The sequence below is a fragment of the Amaranthus tricolor genome, chromosome 2 (assembly GCF_026212465.1).
Source record: "Amaranthus tricolor cultivar Red isolate AtriRed21 chromosome 2, ASM2621246v1, whole genome shotgun sequence".
Classification (NCBI taxonomy): Eukaryota; Viridiplantae; Streptophyta; class Magnoliopsida; order Caryophyllales; family Amaranthaceae; genus Amaranthus; species Amaranthus tricolor.
In genome coordinates this window covers 38,205,880-38,228,931 of record NC_080048.1, presented here as the reverse complement: position 1 = coordinate 38,228,931, position 23,052 = coordinate 38,205,880, and the positions used below count along the sequence as shown (strand labels likewise).

At 32.9% G+C, this 23,052-nt stretch overlaps 2 protein-coding genes across 2 annotated transcripts; one reads left to right on the top strand and one right to left on the bottom strand.

The window, feature by feature from the left end:
* Positions 1-1,976: 1,976 nt before the first annotated feature.
* Positions 1,977-3,717, top strand: LOC130806777 (uncharacterized). The gene has a single exon (XM_057671981.1). It carries the CDS (start codon positions 2,138-2,140, stop codon positions 3,374-3,376), a length of 1,239 nt encoding a protein of 412 aa, XP_057527964.1. The 5' UTR covers positions 1,977-2,137; the 3' UTR covers positions 3,377-3,717.
* A 5,967-nt stretch (positions 3,718-9,684) lies between these two features.
* LOC130805257 (26S proteasome non-ATPase regulatory subunit 2 homolog A-like) lies at positions 9,685-22,831 on the bottom strand. The gene is made up of 25 exons (XM_057669948.1): positions 22,630-22,831; positions 22,364-22,464; positions 20,730-20,850; positions 20,580-20,639; positions 19,278-19,345; positions 18,679-18,721; positions 18,239-18,304; positions 18,089-18,127; positions 17,934-18,016; positions 17,522-17,636; positions 16,269-16,343; positions 15,287-15,445; positions 14,708-14,815; positions 14,510-14,614; positions 14,278-14,418; positions 14,073-14,177; positions 12,470-12,691; positions 11,954-12,067; positions 11,653-11,868; positions 11,269-11,328; positions 11,066-11,179; positions 10,895-10,980; positions 10,664-10,772; positions 10,063-10,241; positions 9,685-9,974 (listed from the first exon to the last, which is right to left on the bottom strand). The coding sequence occupies exons 1-25, from the start codon at positions 22,717-22,719 to the stop codon at positions 9,899-9,901; spliced, it is 2,655 nt and encodes an 884-aa protein (XP_057525931.1). The 5' UTR covers positions 22,720-22,831; the 3' UTR covers positions 9,685-9,898.
* Between the last annotated feature and the right edge of the window lie 221 nt (positions 22,832-23,052).

The following is a 23,052-nucleotide window of genomic DNA, read 5'->3' as shown; positions in this document are numbered from 1 at the left end:
CGATACCAAAAAAATATATTTAAAAATTATAACATAAAAGTGTATAGCACAAAGCACTAAATAAAAAATCTCTAGAGCAACTATTGTGGCTTCATGTTAGTTAAAATTTTGGTCTATCTAATCTTAAATACACTTATGTATTATTAGGTTTACTGTTCACCTAATATTTATATTGTTAGTTAGTTTAGATTAATTGCATTCAAGTACTAAGAGTTGGGTTTTTTTATTGTATTGTTATTTTTTGGGTAATTATAGATAACACATGTGTAGAAGGACTAAAAATTTTTATTCAAATAAATTTAAGATGTAGTGTCCACTTTTCTATTACGTTCACGTTATGTAGTGTACTAATATATGACAAGTATTCAAATCAAATATTCTTAGGAAATAGCAAGTGATTATTGATCACTAATAATATTAGGCTTGTTAAACAGATTAGATTGAATGAAGTTTGGGTTCAGATCATAAAAATAGATAAAAAAATCTTTTAATCTAATTAAAACAATGCATCTATGTATAAAGTAAAACTGTACGTGAGTCATAAATTATTTTCATATAATATATTATAATTTATAATTAAATATTTACAAATTTTTAGTCCTATCAAAATAAAATGTATTTTAAAAGTACCAAATCATCATCTTCAAAATGAAAGAAGTGCAAAAACATCGTAACTGCTTGTAGAATTAGGACATAATGCATGTCAAAGTCAACTGAGATTTTTCATAGTTAAAATCAAACTGTTAGGTTTATGGACAATTTTATACTACGTCCTATTCAGTTTAATTGTCCTATTTTTTTTCACTATTTACTTATCACTCTTAATTTGTATTTTACTTTTAATTTATAAGTTAAAACATAGTAATATGAGATCTTGTTTGATTCATCTTAATACAAGAATTTTATTAATATTAGCTTTTTATAATTCTTAATTAAGAATAATTTGAAATATTAAGAGTTAAAATATTATCTCGATAAGTGTGAAAAGTCATATAGAGCAGTTGGACTGAATAGGAAATAGTACTAATATTTATATAAGAACATGTGGGGATTGAGTTGGCTCATAAGTTCGCAAGTAAAGTACTCGCATTTAAAATAAATATACAAATTTGCAAGAATGTTGAGGACCAAATTGAGAATTAAAGGTTATAGATAAATCGTACGTTCACTGACCAACTACACTATCAAATTTTGTTCAATTTATGTGTAGGCATCCTTTACTAACCGTCGAACATATATCTATTAACTAATACATGTGTATTCGTCAAGTGTGTATTTGGTAACTTTTATTATGTGGAATGTATTTTGTAGTACTGTTAATGATTTTATTCTTATAAGTTATTTATATATTATAGTTGTAAAGTTTAATATTTACGAATTATAGCCACTATAAAAGTGCAAGCATTGTAACCATTTCACCTGATTCTGATGAAGACGATCTGTTGTAGTTTAAAATGACATTTAATTTTTTCAAATTATCTTTAATATATCTCTATCCTTGTTAGTCACCTTCTCATCTTCATTTTTTCTCCAACCTGTAAACTTCAACAATGTTAAATCAATATTTTTCTAACTCAACTTCTTCTAATCATCTTTCCATCCCCTTCTTTTTTTTTTCTTAAACTTCAATTTAATCTAATCTCTAACAATTTCTCTCCTCATTCTCCCATCAATCTCATCAATTTATCTCTCCTTATTCTTTCTCTCACGTATCAAAAGACAATAAATCGTAATAAAATAAATTCAATAAAATAGAATAAAATAAAAAAATTATACTAATTTTCTTTAAAAACATAGTCATTTACTTGACTTTCAAAAAGTGAAGATTAGGTGACACCACAAATGTTGAACATTCTCATCAATTGCACATGGAGCATGTCACACTATAACATTATGAACACAACCCCACCATTTATCAATCTCACCAATTTTTTCCCTTAAATCTCAATCCAATCCCTCCTCAATCCCCGCATCATTACCCGCCTCTTTTTATGTTTTCTACTCTCTTTTAGTCTTTATTCTTTATTTTAAGTATAAAAGAGAGGGAATCCTAACCCTAACACCAAACAAGGCCTTATAAATACACTATACTATATATCCACACTTAATAAAACATACTCTTTTTTTTTCCTTAGCAATGGCATCCAAAGCAAGATGCTTTTTGTTCTTAATCTTAGTTCTCTTTTTTTCCATCCAAATTAATGCTAGAGATAGCAAATTCTTCAATAAATTAAGTAAAGAAATGATTAACCATGAATCAATTACAATTTCTCCTATACAAGCACCCATTTTAGCTCCATCTCCATCACCCCAATCCAATGATGTAGAACATGGGTATGGATTATATGGTCAAGACCCTTATGAGAATTATGAATACCCACCAACTACTACTAATCCCACAAAAACAACTAGATTTGGTGAAGAAAAGTATGTTTCTACCCAAGAAGAGTTTAGCAAGAACAATTTTAAGGAGTTTGAAACATCTTATTCCAATAACGGGAATGGGAATGGGAATGGGAATGTGAATGAAAATGGGTATGGGAATGGGAATGGGAAACAAGGTATGAGTGATACTAGATATATGGAGAATGGGAAATACTTTTATGATGTAAGTCATGAGGAAGGAGAAAATGTTCATTTCAAGACCAACAATTATGAGAATGGGAATTTGGAGGAAAAGAAGCAAGGAATGAGTGATACAAGATTTTTAGATAAAGAAGAGGGGAAAAGTGGTGAATTTTTAGTTAATAGCAATGAAAATGAGAATGAGTTTAAAAAATTTGAGAATGAGAAGAAAGGAATGAGTGATACTAGGTTTTTGGAGAATGGTAAGTATTATTATGATGTTAATAATGAGTATAAGAAGAATAATGAAGATGTTGGTTTTCATAACAATAATAATGTTGAGTATGCTAATAGTTATTATGAGAATGGGAATGGGAATGAAAAAAATATGTTTGAAAATTTTGAGAATGAGAAGAAAGGAATGAGTGATACTAGATTTTTAGAGAATGGAAAGTATTATTATAATGTTAATAACAAAAATAATGAAAATTGGGAGTTTCATAACAACAATAATGTAGAGTATGCAAATAGTTATTATGAGAATGGGAATGGGAATGAAAATAATGGGTATGAAACACAAGGAAAAGAAGGTTATGAGAATGAGTATGAGAATGGGAATGGAAATGAAAAGAATGGGTATGAAACACAAGAAAGAGAAGGTTATGATTACAAACATAGTAATGAGTTTAATGCAAAAGAAGGAAGAGGGAGATATAATTACCCAAAGAAGTTTCCTAATGAGTATGATACTATGGAAGAGTATGATAGGGAACAAGGTTACATTGATGGTCAAGATCATTATGTACCTTGAGGCTCTATTAAACCCGAATCATAAGTTGGTCTTGTGATTTGAGTGTTTTTTAAAATCTTTATAACAAATGTTCGATTTTATCATTTAGGAAGGATTAATTTTCTTTTCTACTTGTCTGTAAGAATTTATAGTCAACCCCGAATCAAAAAATATTCTTATATTTGGGGATGTTTTTAATAGACTTTTTGTCATAGGTTTATCTATTAAGTTATCAAGATGTATGTTTCTTGGTTTTTATTTTGTTGGGTATTGCTAAAATTGGCCATGGTTTTTGTATTTTTAAGTGGAAAAAATGCTTACTTTGGAAAGAAGGAATTTCATGTCATGTTTTATTTGACAGAGATTTATGTGGCAGTGTTTGTTTGACTATCTTTTCAATGTACAAATCTTGTTACGCCGTAATTTACGCAAGAAGAAGTAGTGATTTTATTTTAAGTTGTAGCAACTTTTTTAATGATTAGATTTGATTGTAAATATATTTACTATTTTAATTTAGTATGAATTAAATTTATACTTTTTTCGTTTTTTTTCAAATGTTTTGTTTGGTTTCAGTACGTTTGCCAACGTATTAATACTTTCTTAATATCTCTTACACAAATTAAAAATCATAAAAACTAGATATTAATAAAGCTTATGTTAAAACGAATTAAACAAGATCTCATTTGACTATGTTTTTAACTTATTGTAACACCCCGTTATTGTATAACATCATTATTTATTTGTGATAATGATTTTTGAAAATTTCTTTTTATTTTAATAACTATTTTGAATTAGTTTATATCGATTATATATATATATATATATATATATATATATATATATATATATATATTAAGAGTATTTATTTATAATTAATTAAATAAAGATATTCAAATTAAACTTAAACTTAAACTTGTCTTAATATGAGCTTATAAGTAAATACTCTATATAATTATATTGATGAGTTAGAGTGTTGAATTAAGGCAAAAAAAAAAAAAAAAAAAAAAAAAAAAAAAAAAAAGAGAATAAAAAGTTAAACCCAAAAACATTTGCTCTTTTATTGTCTTCCTCCATCTCTTTTTTCATCTCTCATCCTCAACACCAAGAAGCTGCGAACAGCAGCCCTACAGCAGCCATCGCCGGCAGCAGACGGCCACCGCCGGACAGTCGCAGCAGCCGCTGCTGTTCCCCCCACGCGCGCCTCCTCTCTTCCCCCATTTTTGTGAGCTTCTCTCTCTTGTTAATTTAATGCTTTAATCATACAATTTTAGGTAAATTCATGAATCTTAGCTTAAATTAAGTTATATCTTGATAAAATTTAAAGTGGGTAAGTATTAGAAAGTGTGATTCAAATATGAATAAGGTAGGGTTTATATTAGGATGAATTTAAAAGTAGTATGTACTACTTTTGTGGTTTGGATTGTGTTTTATTAATTGAAAAATCTTGTATAAGTTTTGTGTATGTGACATTGTTGATAAATGGTGGTAGTATTAGTTATTAGTAGTGGTAAAGATTGTTCACAAAAATGATTGTTAATTGTCATTATTATTTTTGTTCATGGTGGTTTATGTTGTTAATGCCATTAAGAGGTGTTAGTTAATAGTGGTTGTCAATTAATTTTAATTGATTGCTAAGAGTTGTTGCTTTTGTGGTTATGAGTCGACATTATTTTCATTGTACTTTAGAATTAAATTAATTGTCATTATTACTTAAACTAATCGCTGTTGTAAGTTGTATAGTCTGGGTACAAAAAAAGATTTTTGATGTTGTGAGCGATATAAGTAATTTCTTGTAGTCTCTATGAACCTTGAATAATGTGTTGAAATGGATTCCATGTCATTACTAGCTTACTATCTTGGGTATTGTCTCTATTGTTTGTAATACATTATTGTATTCAATCTTATGTCTACTAATTCATAGTTATATGACAATGCAATATATATAGTTAAGTTTTATTCCTTAGAACATACTTTGTCGTAAATATAGTGTGAAAAGTGTATGTTGTGATTAGATTAGAATTATTGGTGTAGTAGTAAGCAAACCTAGAATCGAAACTGTTGCATTTGGTTGATTAGCTTGATAGCATGAACTAGAACTCACTCTAATGGTAGTAGAGTACGTTCTTTTAGATTAAGTGACTCTTATATGAGGATAAGTAGACTTATTAGTCATACTTTAAACGTGCATAGGTGCTCAGTTAAATAGAGAAGCTTAAGAACCTCATATATGGTGGTTGTGATAACTTTTTGTCTTGCAGTTGCAATTACAGATACGCACACGCGGTAACAAACTCTTATATGCTTATGTTTTAAAGTATTATCAATATTTGCGACTTTATGCATTATATTATAAATATGAAGTACTAGAGTAAGCTTTATACATGAATAGTTATTGATTACGTATCTCTTGAACTTAGAATGGTATAGACGCAGAGAACTAAGGTATTATTAGATGTTAAGCACAATTCCCTTATTGATAGAATTTCATTGTGTTTACTTGGAGTCGGAATGATTCCTTTATATATGAGTTTGAGTTTATGTTTGAGTTACCGGTGATTCTTGCAAACCCCAAGGTTCTCATTAATAGTAAGAGTATATTTGAGTTACTGTTGGCCTAGCAAACCCCATGGTTCTCATTGATAGCAAAAGTATATTTGAATTACTGGTGGGTCTTGCAAACCCTATGGTTCTTATTGATAGCAAAAGTATATTTGAGTTACCGGTGGGTCTTGCAAACCCCATGGTTCTCATTGATAGCAAGAGTATATTTGAGTTATCGGTGGGTCTTGCAAACCCCATGGATCTTATTGAAAGCAAGAGTATATTTGAGTTACCGGTGGGTCTTGCAAACCCCATGGTTCTCATTGATAACAAGAGTATATTCGAGTTACCAGTGAGTCTTGCAAACCCCATGGATCTCATAGCAAGAGTATGTTTGAGTTATGGGTGGGTCTTGCAAACAGCAAGGTTGTCATTGATAGAGAGTTTATTCATTGGTACAAGATTTATAGTAAGAAGTGCCCTGTGAGTCTTGCGAACCCCAAGGGTTTTCCTTCTTAAAAAGATTACGTCTATGTTAAGATATCTTATGGGAGTTAAGAATCCCAAGGATATATTATGATTATTCTTACTTTAAGGTAGACAAGCTTTTTAAGGTCAAGCGTTTAGTAGCCTGTTGGTGCCTTTAAATGAGATGACACTACGCATGTTTATTAGAGCTTATGTTTTTGTAAAGAGGAGTGTTAAGACTTATATTCCACCCGGAAACGCATTGTTTGGGTTGGGAAGGAAGAAATGAGATTAACAAGTATAAATGGATGATAAATGGTCACTAGTTGTGCTTGTGTCTTATGAAATCGTATTTATATCGTGGTATAACATAATGATATCTAGTATGTTGGCCTTATTATATTTGGTGTTAGTTACTGACGTGTACATGTTTGTGTGTATGTTTGATTGTTTATGACTTTCTATGATTGTTCTGGTATGATACATTGGCCTTTGGTCTGATGTTGAGCAGCAGGAGATAGACTGGTGTACCAGGTATCTGAAGCATCTTTTGCATTGCTTTGGGGGAGTGTGGAGTGCGAAGCATAACTCGTGTTATGCAAACGTCTTTTGATTTTGTAGTTCTTATGTTTTTTGCAAACTTTGTATTGGAAATATAATGCAAATACAAATAAACAAACCGATTTGTATTTCCCTTGTGTGGATGGCAATGGAACTCCTTACTTTGTAAATCACCAAATGTACACCATGAAGATAAGGTTGCGACAATCAGAGAAGTCGCTCGGAAACTTGATATGAGTAGAAGGCGTTCATGCACTTTCCTATTGTGATATTTCTTCCACAAAAGGTGTTTGGGATGATAAAATGAAATTCACAATGAGATACAATTTACACAACAAAATCCTAGCACAAGGAAATTGCAATAGTAAATACAAGTGTTGTAGTGAATTATGAACTTTAATGATATTAAGAGTTAATTAGTCTCTCAATATTATCTCATGAAAGGAAGAATAAGAATGAGAGTATTCTTAAGAGAGAAATCATAAATGATATGAAGTTGGGATGGAATGTCCCTTGGCATGCAACCTCTATTTATAGAGCTATGCATCAAACAATACCTCATTTTGAAACAAAAGTGTTTCACCAAGCAAAGCTTATGAATCAAAGTAATGTTTTATCAAGCAAAGCTTACGAACCAAAGTAATGTTCACCAAGCAAAGCTTATGAATCAAAGTAATGATTCATCAAACAAAACTTATGAATCAAAGTAATGATTCATTAAATTCTTTGAGGCACTTAATTAGACTTATAATATATTTATTTAGTCTCACTACTATACTAAGTATATAGTATATACAAATCTAGGTTTATATACTCTAAATGTTCAACACTTTGTCTGTATATGTTTTTGATATGAGGCCTTGTGTCCTCCTTTGTATTATTTAAATTTTTGGCTACATAGGTAATGAGTTTGTATTGTTTAAAGTATTTTGTTATTTTTTTTTAAACTCCAGCATCGACACTGGTCCATGCTTGTCATGAAGATTTGAGGAGACGACGATGAATCATTCCGTCGTGGTACGAGACTTTAAAAGCGATGATGCCTTGGATGAGTTTAGTTATTTTATTGTGTTTTATATTCCATCACGCCCTCGATTTTAGTCGAATTGTTGTCAAAATTCCTACTCACATTTATAAAGATTATTTTTTTTATGTATCACCCGAATTTCCTCCCATCCTTTGCAGTTTTGGTTTCGTATAAAGGGTCGGAAGTTTAAGGGTGTTACACTTATAGATTAAGAATAAAATACAAATTAAGAGTACATGATGAATAGTGTCTAAAAACTAAATGGGACATTTGAAAAGAAACGAAAAGAGTATTATATAAGACTTTCTCACCCAGCATTCTCGGGTTCTGTATAAAATGAATACTTCTTCGTCCCTTTAATATCAGCAAACCAAATAGCACATCTATTAAGAAAACGGTGAGATAACTATTTAGGGAGAAATTTAGTAAAATAGATAATAACTATTGTATATTTATTAGAAAAAACTGAATTTACAAGTCAAAAGTGAGTTGAAAAATTCAATCAAGTTAACTTTGTCATTTTAACTTAAAAATCATTTATTAAACAATTGTTTTTGGCTTTTTAGCTTCCCCTTCAACATATGAAGAATAGTGATGAATGGAATAGGAGCTCCACACAAAGGAAACAAAGCTCTTTGTCAATTTATCAGTCACATCACTCTAATTCAGTCAAATGTAAAATTTTACTTCTATTCCTTCATGATTCCTTCATTTTCTTAAAAGAAACATAGTAAACAATCATACTTCTAAGACAACATTCATTCATTGTTTCTCTTTAAAACTGAATTGTGCTGGAAGAACCATTGACATTATAAACAATTTTAGGTAGCACCGCTGACAATAACATTTTCTCAAATCTACGTGGATCACAGTTCGAGAACTTATTACAAAGCGACAATACATTAAGTTGAATATATGGGTTAATTTAAGCATTAAATTGAGCAGAGAATTATGTGAGATTTAATCTTAGGATTTTATTTGAAAATGACAGTACTTACTCTAACTGAGACAAAATTCAATTTGTTTACATACCAGTTTATAAACTACATGCATGCCTACTGCCTAGCCTATGCTTAAACCAATAAACAAAATGAGGAATCATTTATTACTGATCACAGATTGTCCTATAAGAAGGTTTCATCGCAAGATGTACCTCATACATAAAGTTAAATGTTCTTCTAAGATAAAATATTACAATATAAACTCCTTATTTGAGGTCATCTCACCGAAAAATAATCTCTCATAAAAATACCTAATTAATAATTTAGGAGTATAAATTAAGAATTTAAATTCTCATCAAACTTTCCCTAAAATTGAAATATTTTCAGTTGTATTGACACATTCAAACCAACTGATCATTTTAAATTTTGGTAAAATATTGAATTTCCCATCAATATTCTCAAATTATTGTCCTACCATTTCCCCATTATTATAAAGTACTATTAGTCTTAAAATCAATACAAAATAGTTAAAACTTGAAATAAATTTACGATTAAACAAGTATAAGACATTTTCCACGTCTAGAGACCGATTGTTCAACACAAAATAAACTCCCATAGGAAATCTTAATTGCTAGGCATTTAATTTCTGTTAAATAACTTTAAATTCCTAAAACGGGCTAAATACCAAAGGTTTACATGGTTATCAAATTTATAAGTATTAAAAAGTTGCAATTTCAAGAAATTCATATTTCTATAATTTTAATTAGTTTATCGAGCAAACAATCCAAATATGCAATAAGAATAACGAACAATTCTTATTGGACACAAAAAAATTCATTTCATAATTGAGGGAAAAGAAATAATTACCCACATTTTTCAACTAAAAAAGCCCAAAAGTTTACAATGATACAACATTAAATATTCCTCAAATAAAACAAATAAACTTCCGGCTTCTAAAATTAAACTAAACTAAAATAAAATAAGACCTCTAATCCAACTAGCAAATTAATGCTCTTCTCTGTATTCTGGATTTTCTTTCAAAATGACAAAGCCTTCAAGAATAGGTGACAAAGGAATATACCTATAAATCAACAAATATAATCAGTATACCCAAATCTAATGCAAGTTTAATTTGTTCAAGGATACTAAACTTAGAAGAAGTATCTTACTTTTCAGTAGCAAGTTCAGCCCTGTCACCAGCAGATAGAAGTACAGGGGTAGAATGAGTTTGGAAGCCTGTTATGGTCTTGGGTCGACCCGCTTGGCCGACAACATCAACTGCTTGACCAACTCGAACAGGAACTGAAAGAGGCTTCAAGTTCTCGTCCACGGTCAATAGCATTCTTGGCTGCAAAATCACAGTGTAAAAGAACGGGGCAGATTAGCACCTGTCTCGAAAGAAAGAAAAGGGATAGAGTATGTAACATATTATGGATTTCAATTATCAACTTAAGTTTTTGGTTGAGTTGGTTCCTTAACACGGAATTAGAACCAACGTGACGATGTCAGCGGATCCAACGACTTTAGAGGAACAGGCGGTTCTACCTGTTCTAACTTTAAGTACCAACAGAATCACTGACATTGTCAGCGGTTCTTAGTGCTCCATTTTTATCATATAACTCGATCCTACGTGGATTGCAGATTAGGAATTAAAATTGTAGTGATCCTAAAGTCAGAAAGTAATAATTCGTGGAATAAAGGTCAACAATGTGAGCCTTAATAGCAAAATATAGGGGGCACGAAAAGATTTCATTCAAGTGTTGAACAAACCTGCATTGCGAGGACAAGAAAGTACAGAATGTAGTGGTACTTTCCCAAGATGAGGGACTTCATGTCAAGACATGCATGAAGCGTTGTAACAAGACCAGCAAGTGCCATCCTAAAAGAACAAGTTACAAGAAATTGTTAAAACCAAATGTCAACAAAAGCTTGCCAGTTTTAGCAGTAAAACTAGCTATATTGAAACCTAATTGGCAAGTCCAAATAATAAAAGTTCCTTACGGGGATAACAAGAAACGATCAGAGTGGTATGGATTGAGTGTTAATAGACCCTTCCCCATATGAACTAGACCTTGCGCAATCCGAACCTGCAATGTCAACCTAGTATGTTATGCCAGATACCAAAGCAGACAAATAATCTCAAGGTAGTGTATATGTAACAAGAAGCCATACACAAAACAGAGCACTAGCATCCTTGTAGTAGTAACTGGACAAATTTCTCAACATGCCAGCAATTCGAGCATTATTGGTGCCCGCACCTATCAAACCCAAAGAAATAATAGCAGCCTGCGAAGAGTTGTATCAGACATGAAAAAGTGAGAAAAGTCGACCACATTCACATATAAATGAATTACAAGACAATATTAATTAATTACCATTGCTACTTCTGAGTCAGAATCATGGCTTAGTCTACTCAAGGTATCCATAACATTCACCTGCATCAAAACATTCATTTGAGAATAAATTGGCAACTTAAGCTATACCCTAACAACTACAATGTTTCAAATTTGTCGATTCCTTTGTCCTTATATTACATTTTCCATCTTCATTAAATTTAATATGCTTGCTTCAACTTATGACATTGATTATTTCATTTTCCTATTGGTTCGTAGCCATGTTCAATAATCTAACAGTAGATATAGTACAGTTTCAGTAAATACTTTAAAACCATGTAAGCACACAAACTCTTGACAAACTAAAGACTTGATGCAACATCAAACCATTAATCCATACAGAGACAACAAACCAAATGAACATACTTTCGGATTTGATATGCACAAGAGCCCTAGGGCCAGAGGAACTGCACGGCGGATATTCTGCTCTCCATACTGTAACAAATGCTCTAGTGAACGAATTGCCATCTCAACACCCAATTCTTCTGCCATCGCTACCATGGCAATCCCCAGCACAGCTGGTCCTTGGTGGGTTTCACTCTTGTCAAGATGTTGCGCACAGTGGCCTAACAGGCTCTGGACCTGCAAATAGCAAAAGATACCAAATGAGAAAGCTATTTCGAGGCATATTGTAACAGTGCAACGGAAGCCAAGTCCACAAGAGAACCTTGAGGACATTTCCAGTTCCAGCATAGGCACAAGAAAGCAGAGTCATATCACAATGTGTCCTGATCTTTTCATTAAAAGTTTTGGAGACTTCTGCTGTTGCTTCTACACTTTCCTGTCAAAGAGTAAAGATAAAGTAAATTAAGAGAATAATCAAACATAGGCTCCGATGTCATTTCAGAGGTAATAGAAAAAGGCGTCCAATAATTAACTGGTCACTAGTAGGTCATAATTTGTGAGAATAACATTGATTTGTGTGCACTTATGTTAGAAATGTCAGCAATATATATTTTGCCTAATCACTTGTTACCACAAAGAGTGCAATGATGAATATTAGAAAATCAACACACAAACATTCAAGGAAGCCAAGTTATGGTAGAAAATCAATACACATTTTCAAGGGAGCCAAGATGCATTCCAGTCTTTTTACAATGATAAGCATGTGAGCTAGTTCAGATAAGATGAAGCAATCAATCAATAGCTCATTCAAGTTAAAGATATGCCATAATGAAAATACCTGCTTTCCCAGATACAAAAGGCCAAGGCCCAGGCATAGAAGCCTGGCCAGTGGCTCCCCTAAATCAGACTCACTTCGATCCATTAGTGCAAATATAATTGTCTGTGCAACATCCTCATTACAGGAACCAACAAATACCAAACCAAGTGATAGTGCAGTGAATGCAATCACATCAAGAGATGCCTTCGGGTCTCCAAATATTGGAGTCAGCTTGTGGCGTATCTGCAAAAATACGATAATAAACATTGATAATTTGCTAACTTTTTCAACAAAATCAGTTCTACATTTTCAAATATGAAAATGTCTAATCTTTTAGTAGTATTACAATTAAGACTTTCGGATCATCCTCCCAACACTAGTATAAGCTTACATGCCAGGTGAGCACCTGGACCAGGCTAAGAAGAGGTGTACGATTGAAAATTTGATTTGAGCTTTGTTTCCGGGAGCATTCTAAATGATCATTTATAATCTTGTCAGAGATTTGTTCTCTCGTTACTTGCATTCTTCAAGAAACACTCTTAGCTTCATTCTTCAAGAACTACTATTCTCTTTATATTGCTAAACTGATTTGTGGTTTTTCATATCTATATCAGTGATCACTTGACATCAGAGCTTAGCCAGTAAGCTACTTGACATCAGAGCTTCATTAGTGAGTCTTATTAATAAGGACTTCAACACACAACCCTTCTAACATCGCCCCATTTGAATAAATTTCTAAAAAAGCTCTTACTGCCATGAGAATCACAAGATCAAGTGTTTGATCAAGTTTTATTTTGAGTACAATTTGGAAGTTCAAAAATCAAACCAATATTCTTTAAAAGTTTGCAGTTTTTTAATAAATATTAAAAATACCTTAACTTGTTTTTGTTATGAATTATTCCGACTACAAAATGTTTGCTGTAATTTTAGAACTACTTTAACTTTATTTTCTCATGAATTATTTATATGACCACAACAACACTATCTCCCTAGAATGAGAGAATTCAAGTCCTGAATTTGTGTTGTCCAAATAACTTCACCAAATATATCTATTAGGAATCCTCACAAGTCACAATTAAACCATTTTTTATTCAACCGATGATTAAAGGTTTCCATGAGCATGCCTCAGTTTCCCTACCCGATAACCGATGATTAAAGATTTGATGTGCTAAAAATAGCACCTAAGCTGCTAAGTGCATCCACATTACCAAATTCATCATAGAAACTCCCCCTGGGTATTCTTCCTTCCAGCCTCCAAAGGTCATTCAAACTGACAGGCAAGTCAGAGTAAAAGGGATTGCCAAGGTACAAAATAGTCTATATTTAGGTAACTTTAGGTGTTCCGAAGGCAAGCTCTTTAAGATAAGCTGCAGGAACCCAAAACTAAAAGCAACATTGGAAGAATCCAAGATGGAAAGAAGAATTGACAAAGACTCAATTCAGTTAAACCTTAATGTGATGCAGAATCCAAACAAGAAAACAATGATTAAGAAGCCGCCAGTAAAATGTATTTTCTGCCAGACACTGCTCGTTAAAATCAAAGAACCAACAAACTTCTCTTTCTTCATCTCTCGAGAAGTAGTATTACAAATTCTGATAGAATCCAGATGCAGACATTACATACCTGTTCATTCTGCGTGTTTGCATAAGTAATGCCCAGGCCCATAATAGCACCAATTCGAATAGCTGGATCTTCCTTATCAACATAGTCAGCCAGAAGTGCCAGAGCCTGCACAAAAATAAATATAACAATCATGCAAATCATCATCACTGCAAGAATGTAAAATAAAATCCAAAAGATGCTAAAGTATCTTCCAACTTTCACTCACTGGATCACAATCATTTTTTATGCCACAGTTCACAACTCCAACACCAAGTAGTGCACCCGCAATGACATGATTGTCAGCACTGTGGAAGTACTTGTCTAGTTGGGCAAGTCCCGAGTCAACATCCCACAGCAAAATCATACCCTACCATCATAGAATTATTGAAATTTGAAATCATCAAATGAAATGTAGCAAACACCATCACGATAGATGACTGAAACGGTAGAACTCATACCAGACTAGCAGCAGCACTAGTTTTCCCATGTTCCTTGTTTTTAAAAAGCCAATTTCCTGTAGTACCACCACTGGAGGCATCATTAGAACCAGTCATCAGTTTATCCTGAAACAACCATTGAACCATGTTTAAAGCATTGCTACATCGTGATCGTATAGAAGCCCTCAAAGGTCAAAATACTATATTGCAATACAATACCTGTCCAAAACCAGCATTTACAAAAGCATTTACAAAAGAAGCCGCCAGGTTTTGTCTCGCAGAATCAACAGTTGCGCCAGCACTAGCCCGGCCATCAAGTAAATGAGCCTAAACACCAAACAAGTGGATACATTTAGTGCATAGCAATATTAAAGAAATGAACATTCTTCACAATGTAAAAGAGTGACCAAAAATCCATATATATTGCTTATCAGTTATAAGCATAAGATAACAGAGCAAAGTCAAGGATACATAATATATTCACAAAAAATGTCCTGATTAAAAAATGCCAAGAACATAAAACTAATAGAAATTAAGATGAAGTGGGAGAAAATAAAATGCTAACTTGTTTCAAAGGCCAAACCAAATTCATCAATATAAGTAAGAAGACCAAATGGCCATCAAAGATTTTCTAATTTAGGTGAAGTAAATATTGCCTACACAAGATACCTACCAACCTTTTTTTGGAAAAGCATCTTAGTTAATAGGGTGTTCCTGATGCTACATTATTTACCAAAAATTAAAAGAAAAAAATACACACTTGATTCAAATGGAAGAAATGCACACATAATAGATTACCTTATAAATATCTTCAGGTGATTTAGCTTCCATGACCTCTATATCACGAGCAAGGGTCAAATAACCTTCACTTAACTTGGAATTATTGATGATTTCTTGCAATTGTTCCCTATCATCATCATCCAAGACCATCTCGTCATCAAGCTCAAATGACACACCCTACATCATGAGAGATTGCTCAATTACCAAACAAAAGAAACAATGCTAAAATCAAGAGAGGCTAAAAAGTTTCTAAATGTCCTCCATCAACAATTCCATACTACATAATGCAAAAACAACAAACGCTGATGATATAACAACAAAGCCAAAACCTTGATCCCAATAGATATGGGGATACACACCAAGTCACGAACAATAGATGAGGAAAAACCAAAGGAAAGAGATCATAAACAATAAATTCCACATTCCACAGAAAAGAAACAGTAAGTGGCATTAAAGAATCTTCATAGATAAAAAAAATGCCCAATAGAACACCTAAAAAGGAATATAAATTTCATTTTGTCGCAAAACCATGATTGCAAAATGAATTATAGGAAGTAAAATACTCTAAACAATAGTATTGTTTATTTCTTGCCTTAAAAAATGGAAGAATTTTTACGTCATACAAGTTATTCCCTTTGTCCCCATCAAATAACACCTTTTTTTATAAGGAGTAATATTAATTTGTAGTTAAAGAATAAGACAAAACATAAGTAGGTGGAAGAAATGAGAGGATGAGATGAAGTGAGAGAATATGTTTGTAGAAGAGATTAGAAGAAAAGGAGTAAGTGCATTGCCAAAAAAAGGAGTGAAGTAGAACAAATTTAAATAGAATAAGTGTGATTTCATAAGGACATAAGGAGTATATAACACAAGGATTGAAGAGCATTTTATATACAAGAAACAGCCAAGACTAGTCAGGGCAACTCTTATTATGAAATTTAACTCAAAACAGAAATGAACATACAGCTTTCTTTCATAGGCGCGAAGCATAAATACTTACATGACGTGCGAGAATGTAACAGAACTGCTTCTTCCGTTGGAGGTCCTTACAAGATGTGAATATCTGCTTAACATACTGCAAGACAGGATGCGTTTAAGTGTGGATACCCAGTTAAAGTGGATGCAAATAGACACCCCATCTAATAACCAGTTTTCTACCTTATCATCATTACAGAAAAAAGGCCATACAATGAGAGCTTAAGGAGATCTTCTCGACATAGAAAAGCTCTATAGACTACAAATCCATCTAATGGTTTGGCAATTAAACAGAAGTAGCAATTTTCCAGCTTACACTCAGATTATTTTCTGTCCATGAATAAAGTGAGCAACGAAAATGTGAAAGTATCAATTTGAAGGCCCAAATTTTTCTTTGTTTCCACATGTATGCAGGGTTACAGTTTTCCGCCTTCAACAACTAACAAAAAATACATTTTGTGCAAGGGTGGAACATCAACCCTGTACTAAAGAGGCCATGGACATAATAGCATGCCTTGAAACCATTATCAGATAAAAGAAGTTCATCTGAAGTTCTGAACAGGGAAAAGACTTGTCTACCTGAGGTTTGAAGATCATATACAACCTAACATAACAAAGGAATAGCAAATTATGTCATGATGAACGGTTTCAATCATAAAGTGACCTCAAACGTCTTAGTACTATTTTACAGGTTCAAAAAATTAAGAGCTAGATATTCTCAATAGTGGTACTCTCTCCAAGCAAGCTCAAAATTCCATTCAAAATAACAGTTTGGTTTCAAACATAAATTATCTTAAGATGTCTTGTTACAATTTTACAGCATCAATAAAAAAAAGACGTTAGATAGTCTCGATAGTAGATATATCTCTATGCAAGCTCAAAAATTCCATGCATAACATAGTTCTGGCCTTACTTACTAAACATAAGCCATTGAAGAATGAAACTGCACTGTTTTTAAGAAGAACAGCTATTTGTAACAAGCATACTAATAGATACCTCTAAAGCATTAATGAGTAGACAGAACGGAATAAAGGCCAGCTATGATTAATTTTAAATGATGCAAGAGTTGAGCCACAACGACCCAGCAGTAAACTAGATGACAAAATTTGAACAAGTATTTTACTAAGTATTTTACAAGTATTTTTCTATGTGAATCAAAATCAGTTCTGCACCAATCAAAATCAGAAACAATAATGATCTTCTCCCATAAAAGAAAAAGTGATGATAATAAGATGAGAGGGTGTAAATAGGAGATTAAAGAAAGTACGGAAAGCAAACCTGCAAATTGTCAAGAAATAACGCAACCTGAAGTGCAGAGGTATACTCTTCGCACTTCATATAAATAGAATGAGCAATGTCCAGAACAAGCATATCATCAGGGCTAGCAAGATATCTGCAAATTGCACAAAAGAATTAACAGCAATATAGAAGGCATGAAATAGTAAACACAGTGCATAAACTAATCCTAAAATATATGTGAATTCCAACTAAAATATAGGGCATATGGATCCACCATTTAATATTCCAATGCTCTCGAACCAAGACAACATTTTCGGCTTTCAAAAAAAAATGTTAGATACTTAGTCCAAACAACAACGAATGTAAATAGCTAATCCACATTATGAACACGGCCTTGATCAGATCACACAAAGATGAAGGCAATCAAAGAGGATGGCGTAGTTAGAATTACTTTGCAGAAGCAGTCAAATATAGACATGTCCTTTTGTAATTTTTTTCATCCACGTGCTCTTGCAACAAATCAAGATCTTCAACCTGAAAAAGCAGAAAAAGTTGGTTACAGCTCTTCAAGCTCAAAAGCAAATCTAAAAAAAGACCAAGCCATACCTCCATAAGAAGATCTACTGCTTCAGGCTCAGCATTATGCTGCCAAAAATTAGAATTATAAGTTGCAAAAAAAAAATCACAAGTTGAAAGATATTACATAGATAGTGCCACAGAAAATCAGGTGCTTCTCCACATCAAGGCAAAACATACCTTCATGTGAAATGCGACAATTTGTTGTACAAGATCCATCAGATCCTCGATTGAGGCTTCTTCATTCTAAAACATAACGGCAAGACCTAAAATAAGTTCACTGAGCTCCCAAAGAAACAACTTGGAAAAAAATTAGCATCTAACACAAACAATATCAAATAAGATAAACTAGAATCACTACCAAGAACCAACACAAAGCTTTCATTTAAACCAAACTAGCTATGGATACTAATATATTGCCCACCCAAACGAGCAACTTCACATCACAATTATCATTCTATAAACATTCAACACAATAGGAAGCTGGAAAAGTAACATATCACACTGGATGGAGGAGTAGCTATTAGGTCCATTTATACACAAAGATCAAACTTTAACTTGTACACACAAACTGAGATCACTGATCACACAACAAGCAGATAAATCAAAATAGCAATTACCTGACGCTTTGCATATTCTTGTGCAATCTCTCCTGCCAAATTCCTGCAACCAACAAGAATTTTCATAAGGCAGAGTGTTGGATGAAATACAACACAAGAATAAAGCAATGTCAAGATGACGATGTTTGCTCATGGTTAAAAGCAGTAGTTAAAAACAAAGACACGCTGGTACTTGTATTGTCATCTTAACCCTAAACTCCTAACCCTAAAACACAAAGCACTAAACAATGTAAACTTGGAACTCTTGATGCAATACAACTACATTTAGTGAATAAATCTGCACTTGTATCCCATTAACTACACTTTGTTTTAGGCATAATTTGTAAAACGTTTCCAAGTCCGTAATATGGTTTAGACCATGCAATCAACAATAAGATGTATTAAAGGAACATAATGCTACTGCAGAAACATCAAAGCAGCATTTGTCCTCCGGAGTAAAAGAATGCCAAAGCCTTAACCCAACAATATGGGGTCAGCTTAATCATAACAAATGTGCCCTACAGGGTAAGGAAGAAAATAGTCGCAGACTATGAGCACCTCAATCTTACAGCGAAATCAATGTTTATTTAATCAAATCATCAAACCTACTCAAGATTTACCTCACATATTCATGACCCCAAGAACCAATATCGCCTTCAGATCCTAGTAATCTGTACTTTAAGCTCTCCTGCAAAATCATAATCATAAGAATTCAAAAACTACTATCAAACCCTTACAATCACTATTTACTTCACATTGTCGTCTGAATTCTAGATGCAAATAATCAAAGACAGAATATTTACATATCCTTAAATTTGCAAGAATACTTAAAGAAAATGAACAACTTGTGCATCCTTCCTCATGTCCCTACTTCTAAGAGTTAGAGGAAAGGTAGGTCTTTAGTTACACTAAAGACATACCATGTTAAGGTGAGATGAATGGAAAACCAATGTTCTCAACTATCTTGGCATCCAAAACTTTATACTTGAGCCACTAATTTAAAGTAATATTTGGTGAATTTCATGAACAAATGAATTAAAGTGTTTCATCATTTTTAAGAAACCATGAAAATCTATGACAAAATGAGTAAACTAAATTATAGCTTTTATGAAGCAACTTGCCCATTGCTCAATCAAGTAATAGTTCCCTCAAAAACAACATAAACATCAAACTAAAGGGTATGTTCGTGCACAAATCTTCCCCACAAAGCGAGCGTCCGCGGAAAGGTCCCGCCCCACCACAAAGGTGTGAATGTATGATGGAGGTAAACCTCTTTCACAACTCAAATCCGTCACCTTTCAGTCACAAAAACAATGCGCCAAGGTTCCAACTTTAATATATATCAAACTAAAATTTGTATTCCATATGTTTAAAAAGCAATCAAAAATTAAACAAATGTAGAAATAGAGAACAAAAGTTGACAAATGTTTAAAAATTTAGCACTACAAAAGAGTAGCAAGCACATCATCTGCAGAAAGTACAAGAAAAACTTCATACAAAAATAATGCAAAATATCAGTCGCATCACATTGCAACTACATTGTGAAGATTTTTGAGTTTACTAAGACAATAATATAGGTCACAACAACCATGAAAACATATGCATTGCCCGCAAAAGTGGATAACTGCAAACAAGACTTTACAATATGCATACAATTCATAAGTTGAATGAACATCCTGTGAATTGCATGTAACCTAACAATGCTTTAGTAAGCAAATATTTTCCGATAGCATTACAAGAGCAACATCATTTTAATATTCCACCCCATTAAGTACCTCCTCCTATGTGAGATTTGGCGCGACCAAGGTTGACCCGAAAAAAAAAAGCTGCCCAATGGTTTACCATCAAAAATAAAGTTGTCCCAAGGATTCACCAAAGAGAAAAAAGAAATATAAAGTTTCTAAAAAGGTACAAATACTCACCCGTTCACCCTCGGCTGACATGGTCAGTGCCAATACAGAAAGTATATCTGCTAGAAGTTTCTGCATTCATAAAAACATAAGCAAAGTTAGTCATCCATTACTATGGAGTGCTGGCTTTTAGAGAATCTAGGAAATGCAATTGAGCTACACCTTCAGATCTGAGTCCTGCATTGTCTCATAATACGTTTTAAGTGTCCCGTAATGAGGCCGGAGAAACTTCAAAGGCTTTGGAACAGAGGTCATAGAGCTAGTCGCTGATCGAATCTCCTGCCTACAGATGTGAAATAGACATTAAATAACAAGATATTCCTGTCTTTGGATTTCTATCAACAAATACAAAACTTGTGGCAGTAATAGAAGTAAAGTAAGTTCACAGCCTATTCAAGAAAAACACCCTACTAATTAAGGTATATTCGTAGTTCTGTACATTGCAACACACGCTCAGACACAGATGCAATAGAAATGGGTTGCCCAACTGTTATTTTTAATTTCAAACAATCAGTTATAAACAACTTCATGTCTAAAGACATGTTCCCAATGCCTTTGAGTCTTTGACCAGCATCAAATTGGGAAGATGACTCTACCAGACTACCGGTGCTAAAAAGATTGCTTCCTTGTAGATAACACAAAGGTTCCACAACATTCAACAGAGATAAAAAAAGTCCGGAAAAACAATACCAACCTCTAGAATTGTGCAAAATTCAACACTAAAATGTAAAAAAATGAATGGATGTTCTTATCAACTGCTCACATTAACTTGACAATCCTGCCATTCACTAAACCAACTACTCCAGTCTCCATATACCATCCTAAATTAACTAATGTTCCATTTTTTAGCCGTCCCAATATTAGAATTTCATCTTTTAGCCGTCCCGATATAGTGTTACTTTTATAGAAAGTATTCCTCTTAGAATCCCCAAAAACCAAATTTAATGTATCCTAACTAACCAACACGAGTTTCTTGAATCCTAACCCTACACTCCAAAAATACAAGTCAAAAACTTTGTGTATTGCTTAATTCAAAGGAAGTAGGACTGTTTAAAATACTAACACTAGCCTCTAAATGTAACTATTGAAATCCTATCCTATTACTTTGACAAAGGCTCTAAGTTACTACATGTTGTGCTAAACAAATCAACATACTTTGCTGCAACAACATGTAACACCCACGGTCTCGAGGGTCCTTAAGACCTATCAAAGAAGAAAGTAAACACAAGGGCTAGCGGGTTAGTTGGGTTTATTAGCAATATTTGTAATTAGTTTCTGTTTTGAGTTTATATTTTTGTATGCTTATGTGTCATTTTATTTTTAGTTGTTGGGCTTAGGTGGCATTAGTGTATAACAATGTAAGGCCATCTCGTGTGAGACTTCAGTTGAGTTTTGGCTGGTGAAAAAAATTTGAAGGCAAGGAGTTTTCAACACTCGAAGTTGAGAGGGAGTTTGCACAGCACTCGAAGTTGTGCCTTAATCATTGTGTCTTGTGAATTCAGTGTGTATTTTTTTGTATTCTTGAAGGCAGGCCTGTCTCACAACACTGTCACAGCCTTAATCCCAAAAGATTAGGATCACCAACATGAACCAAGATTAGTTCCTTCAAATGAACAATGAGTGAACATTCTTTGCTAGCTCAACCAAGCTAATCATTTTCATAAACAAATAATACCTCAAAACTATGTAGACACATTTTAGCTCCAATAAGAAACCTATACATTAACATTGCAGAATTCTCCATGATAATGCCTATTAGTTCAAAATTTAAACATTAAAAAAAAAGCGGTAAGTACCTCATACTCTCAAGAGCAACCTTCTGTAAGCCAGGATCGGAATCCTGAACTCGCTCAACATATAATTCCAATTGCTGTTTCAAGGCTAAGTCCTCCTCAGACTATAATCAACAAGTTCATAAACAAATTACTTAAAACATCGATAATAATAAATTTTAGAAAAAAAAAAATCAACTCTTCAATTGATAACGTATTGAACACGATTCAGTAGGAAAAAAGAAAACACAAATAAAAAATTCAACTAAAAATTGATTAGAGAAAATTACAAGATCTTCCTCCTTCTTCTCATCCTTCTTTTTGAGATCTTTAGCGGGCATAGATTCCTTGCCATTAGGATTTTTCTGCTCTGGTTCCATGGCGAGAAGAAAATTTGCGAACGAACCCTAAAAGAGAGTTGAGGTGAAAGACAGGGGAGATTGGAAAGTGAAAAAGAAAACTTGAAAGAGGGGAAATAGGGAGGGTATTAATATAATCTCTAGTCTCTACTATCAATCTGATTTTTTCAATGTATTCTTTTGTACCCTCGATTTTTATCAATTTTTTAAAAAAATTTGTCTCATGTTCCGATTCGATTTAAAATTTATTTTGAAGTAAGATCAAAGTCAGATTCGACTATAAAAGTAAATACTAGATAGAATTTGATCACCTCAAAAATGATCCGTCACTTTTACTTTATACATTTTTTCATA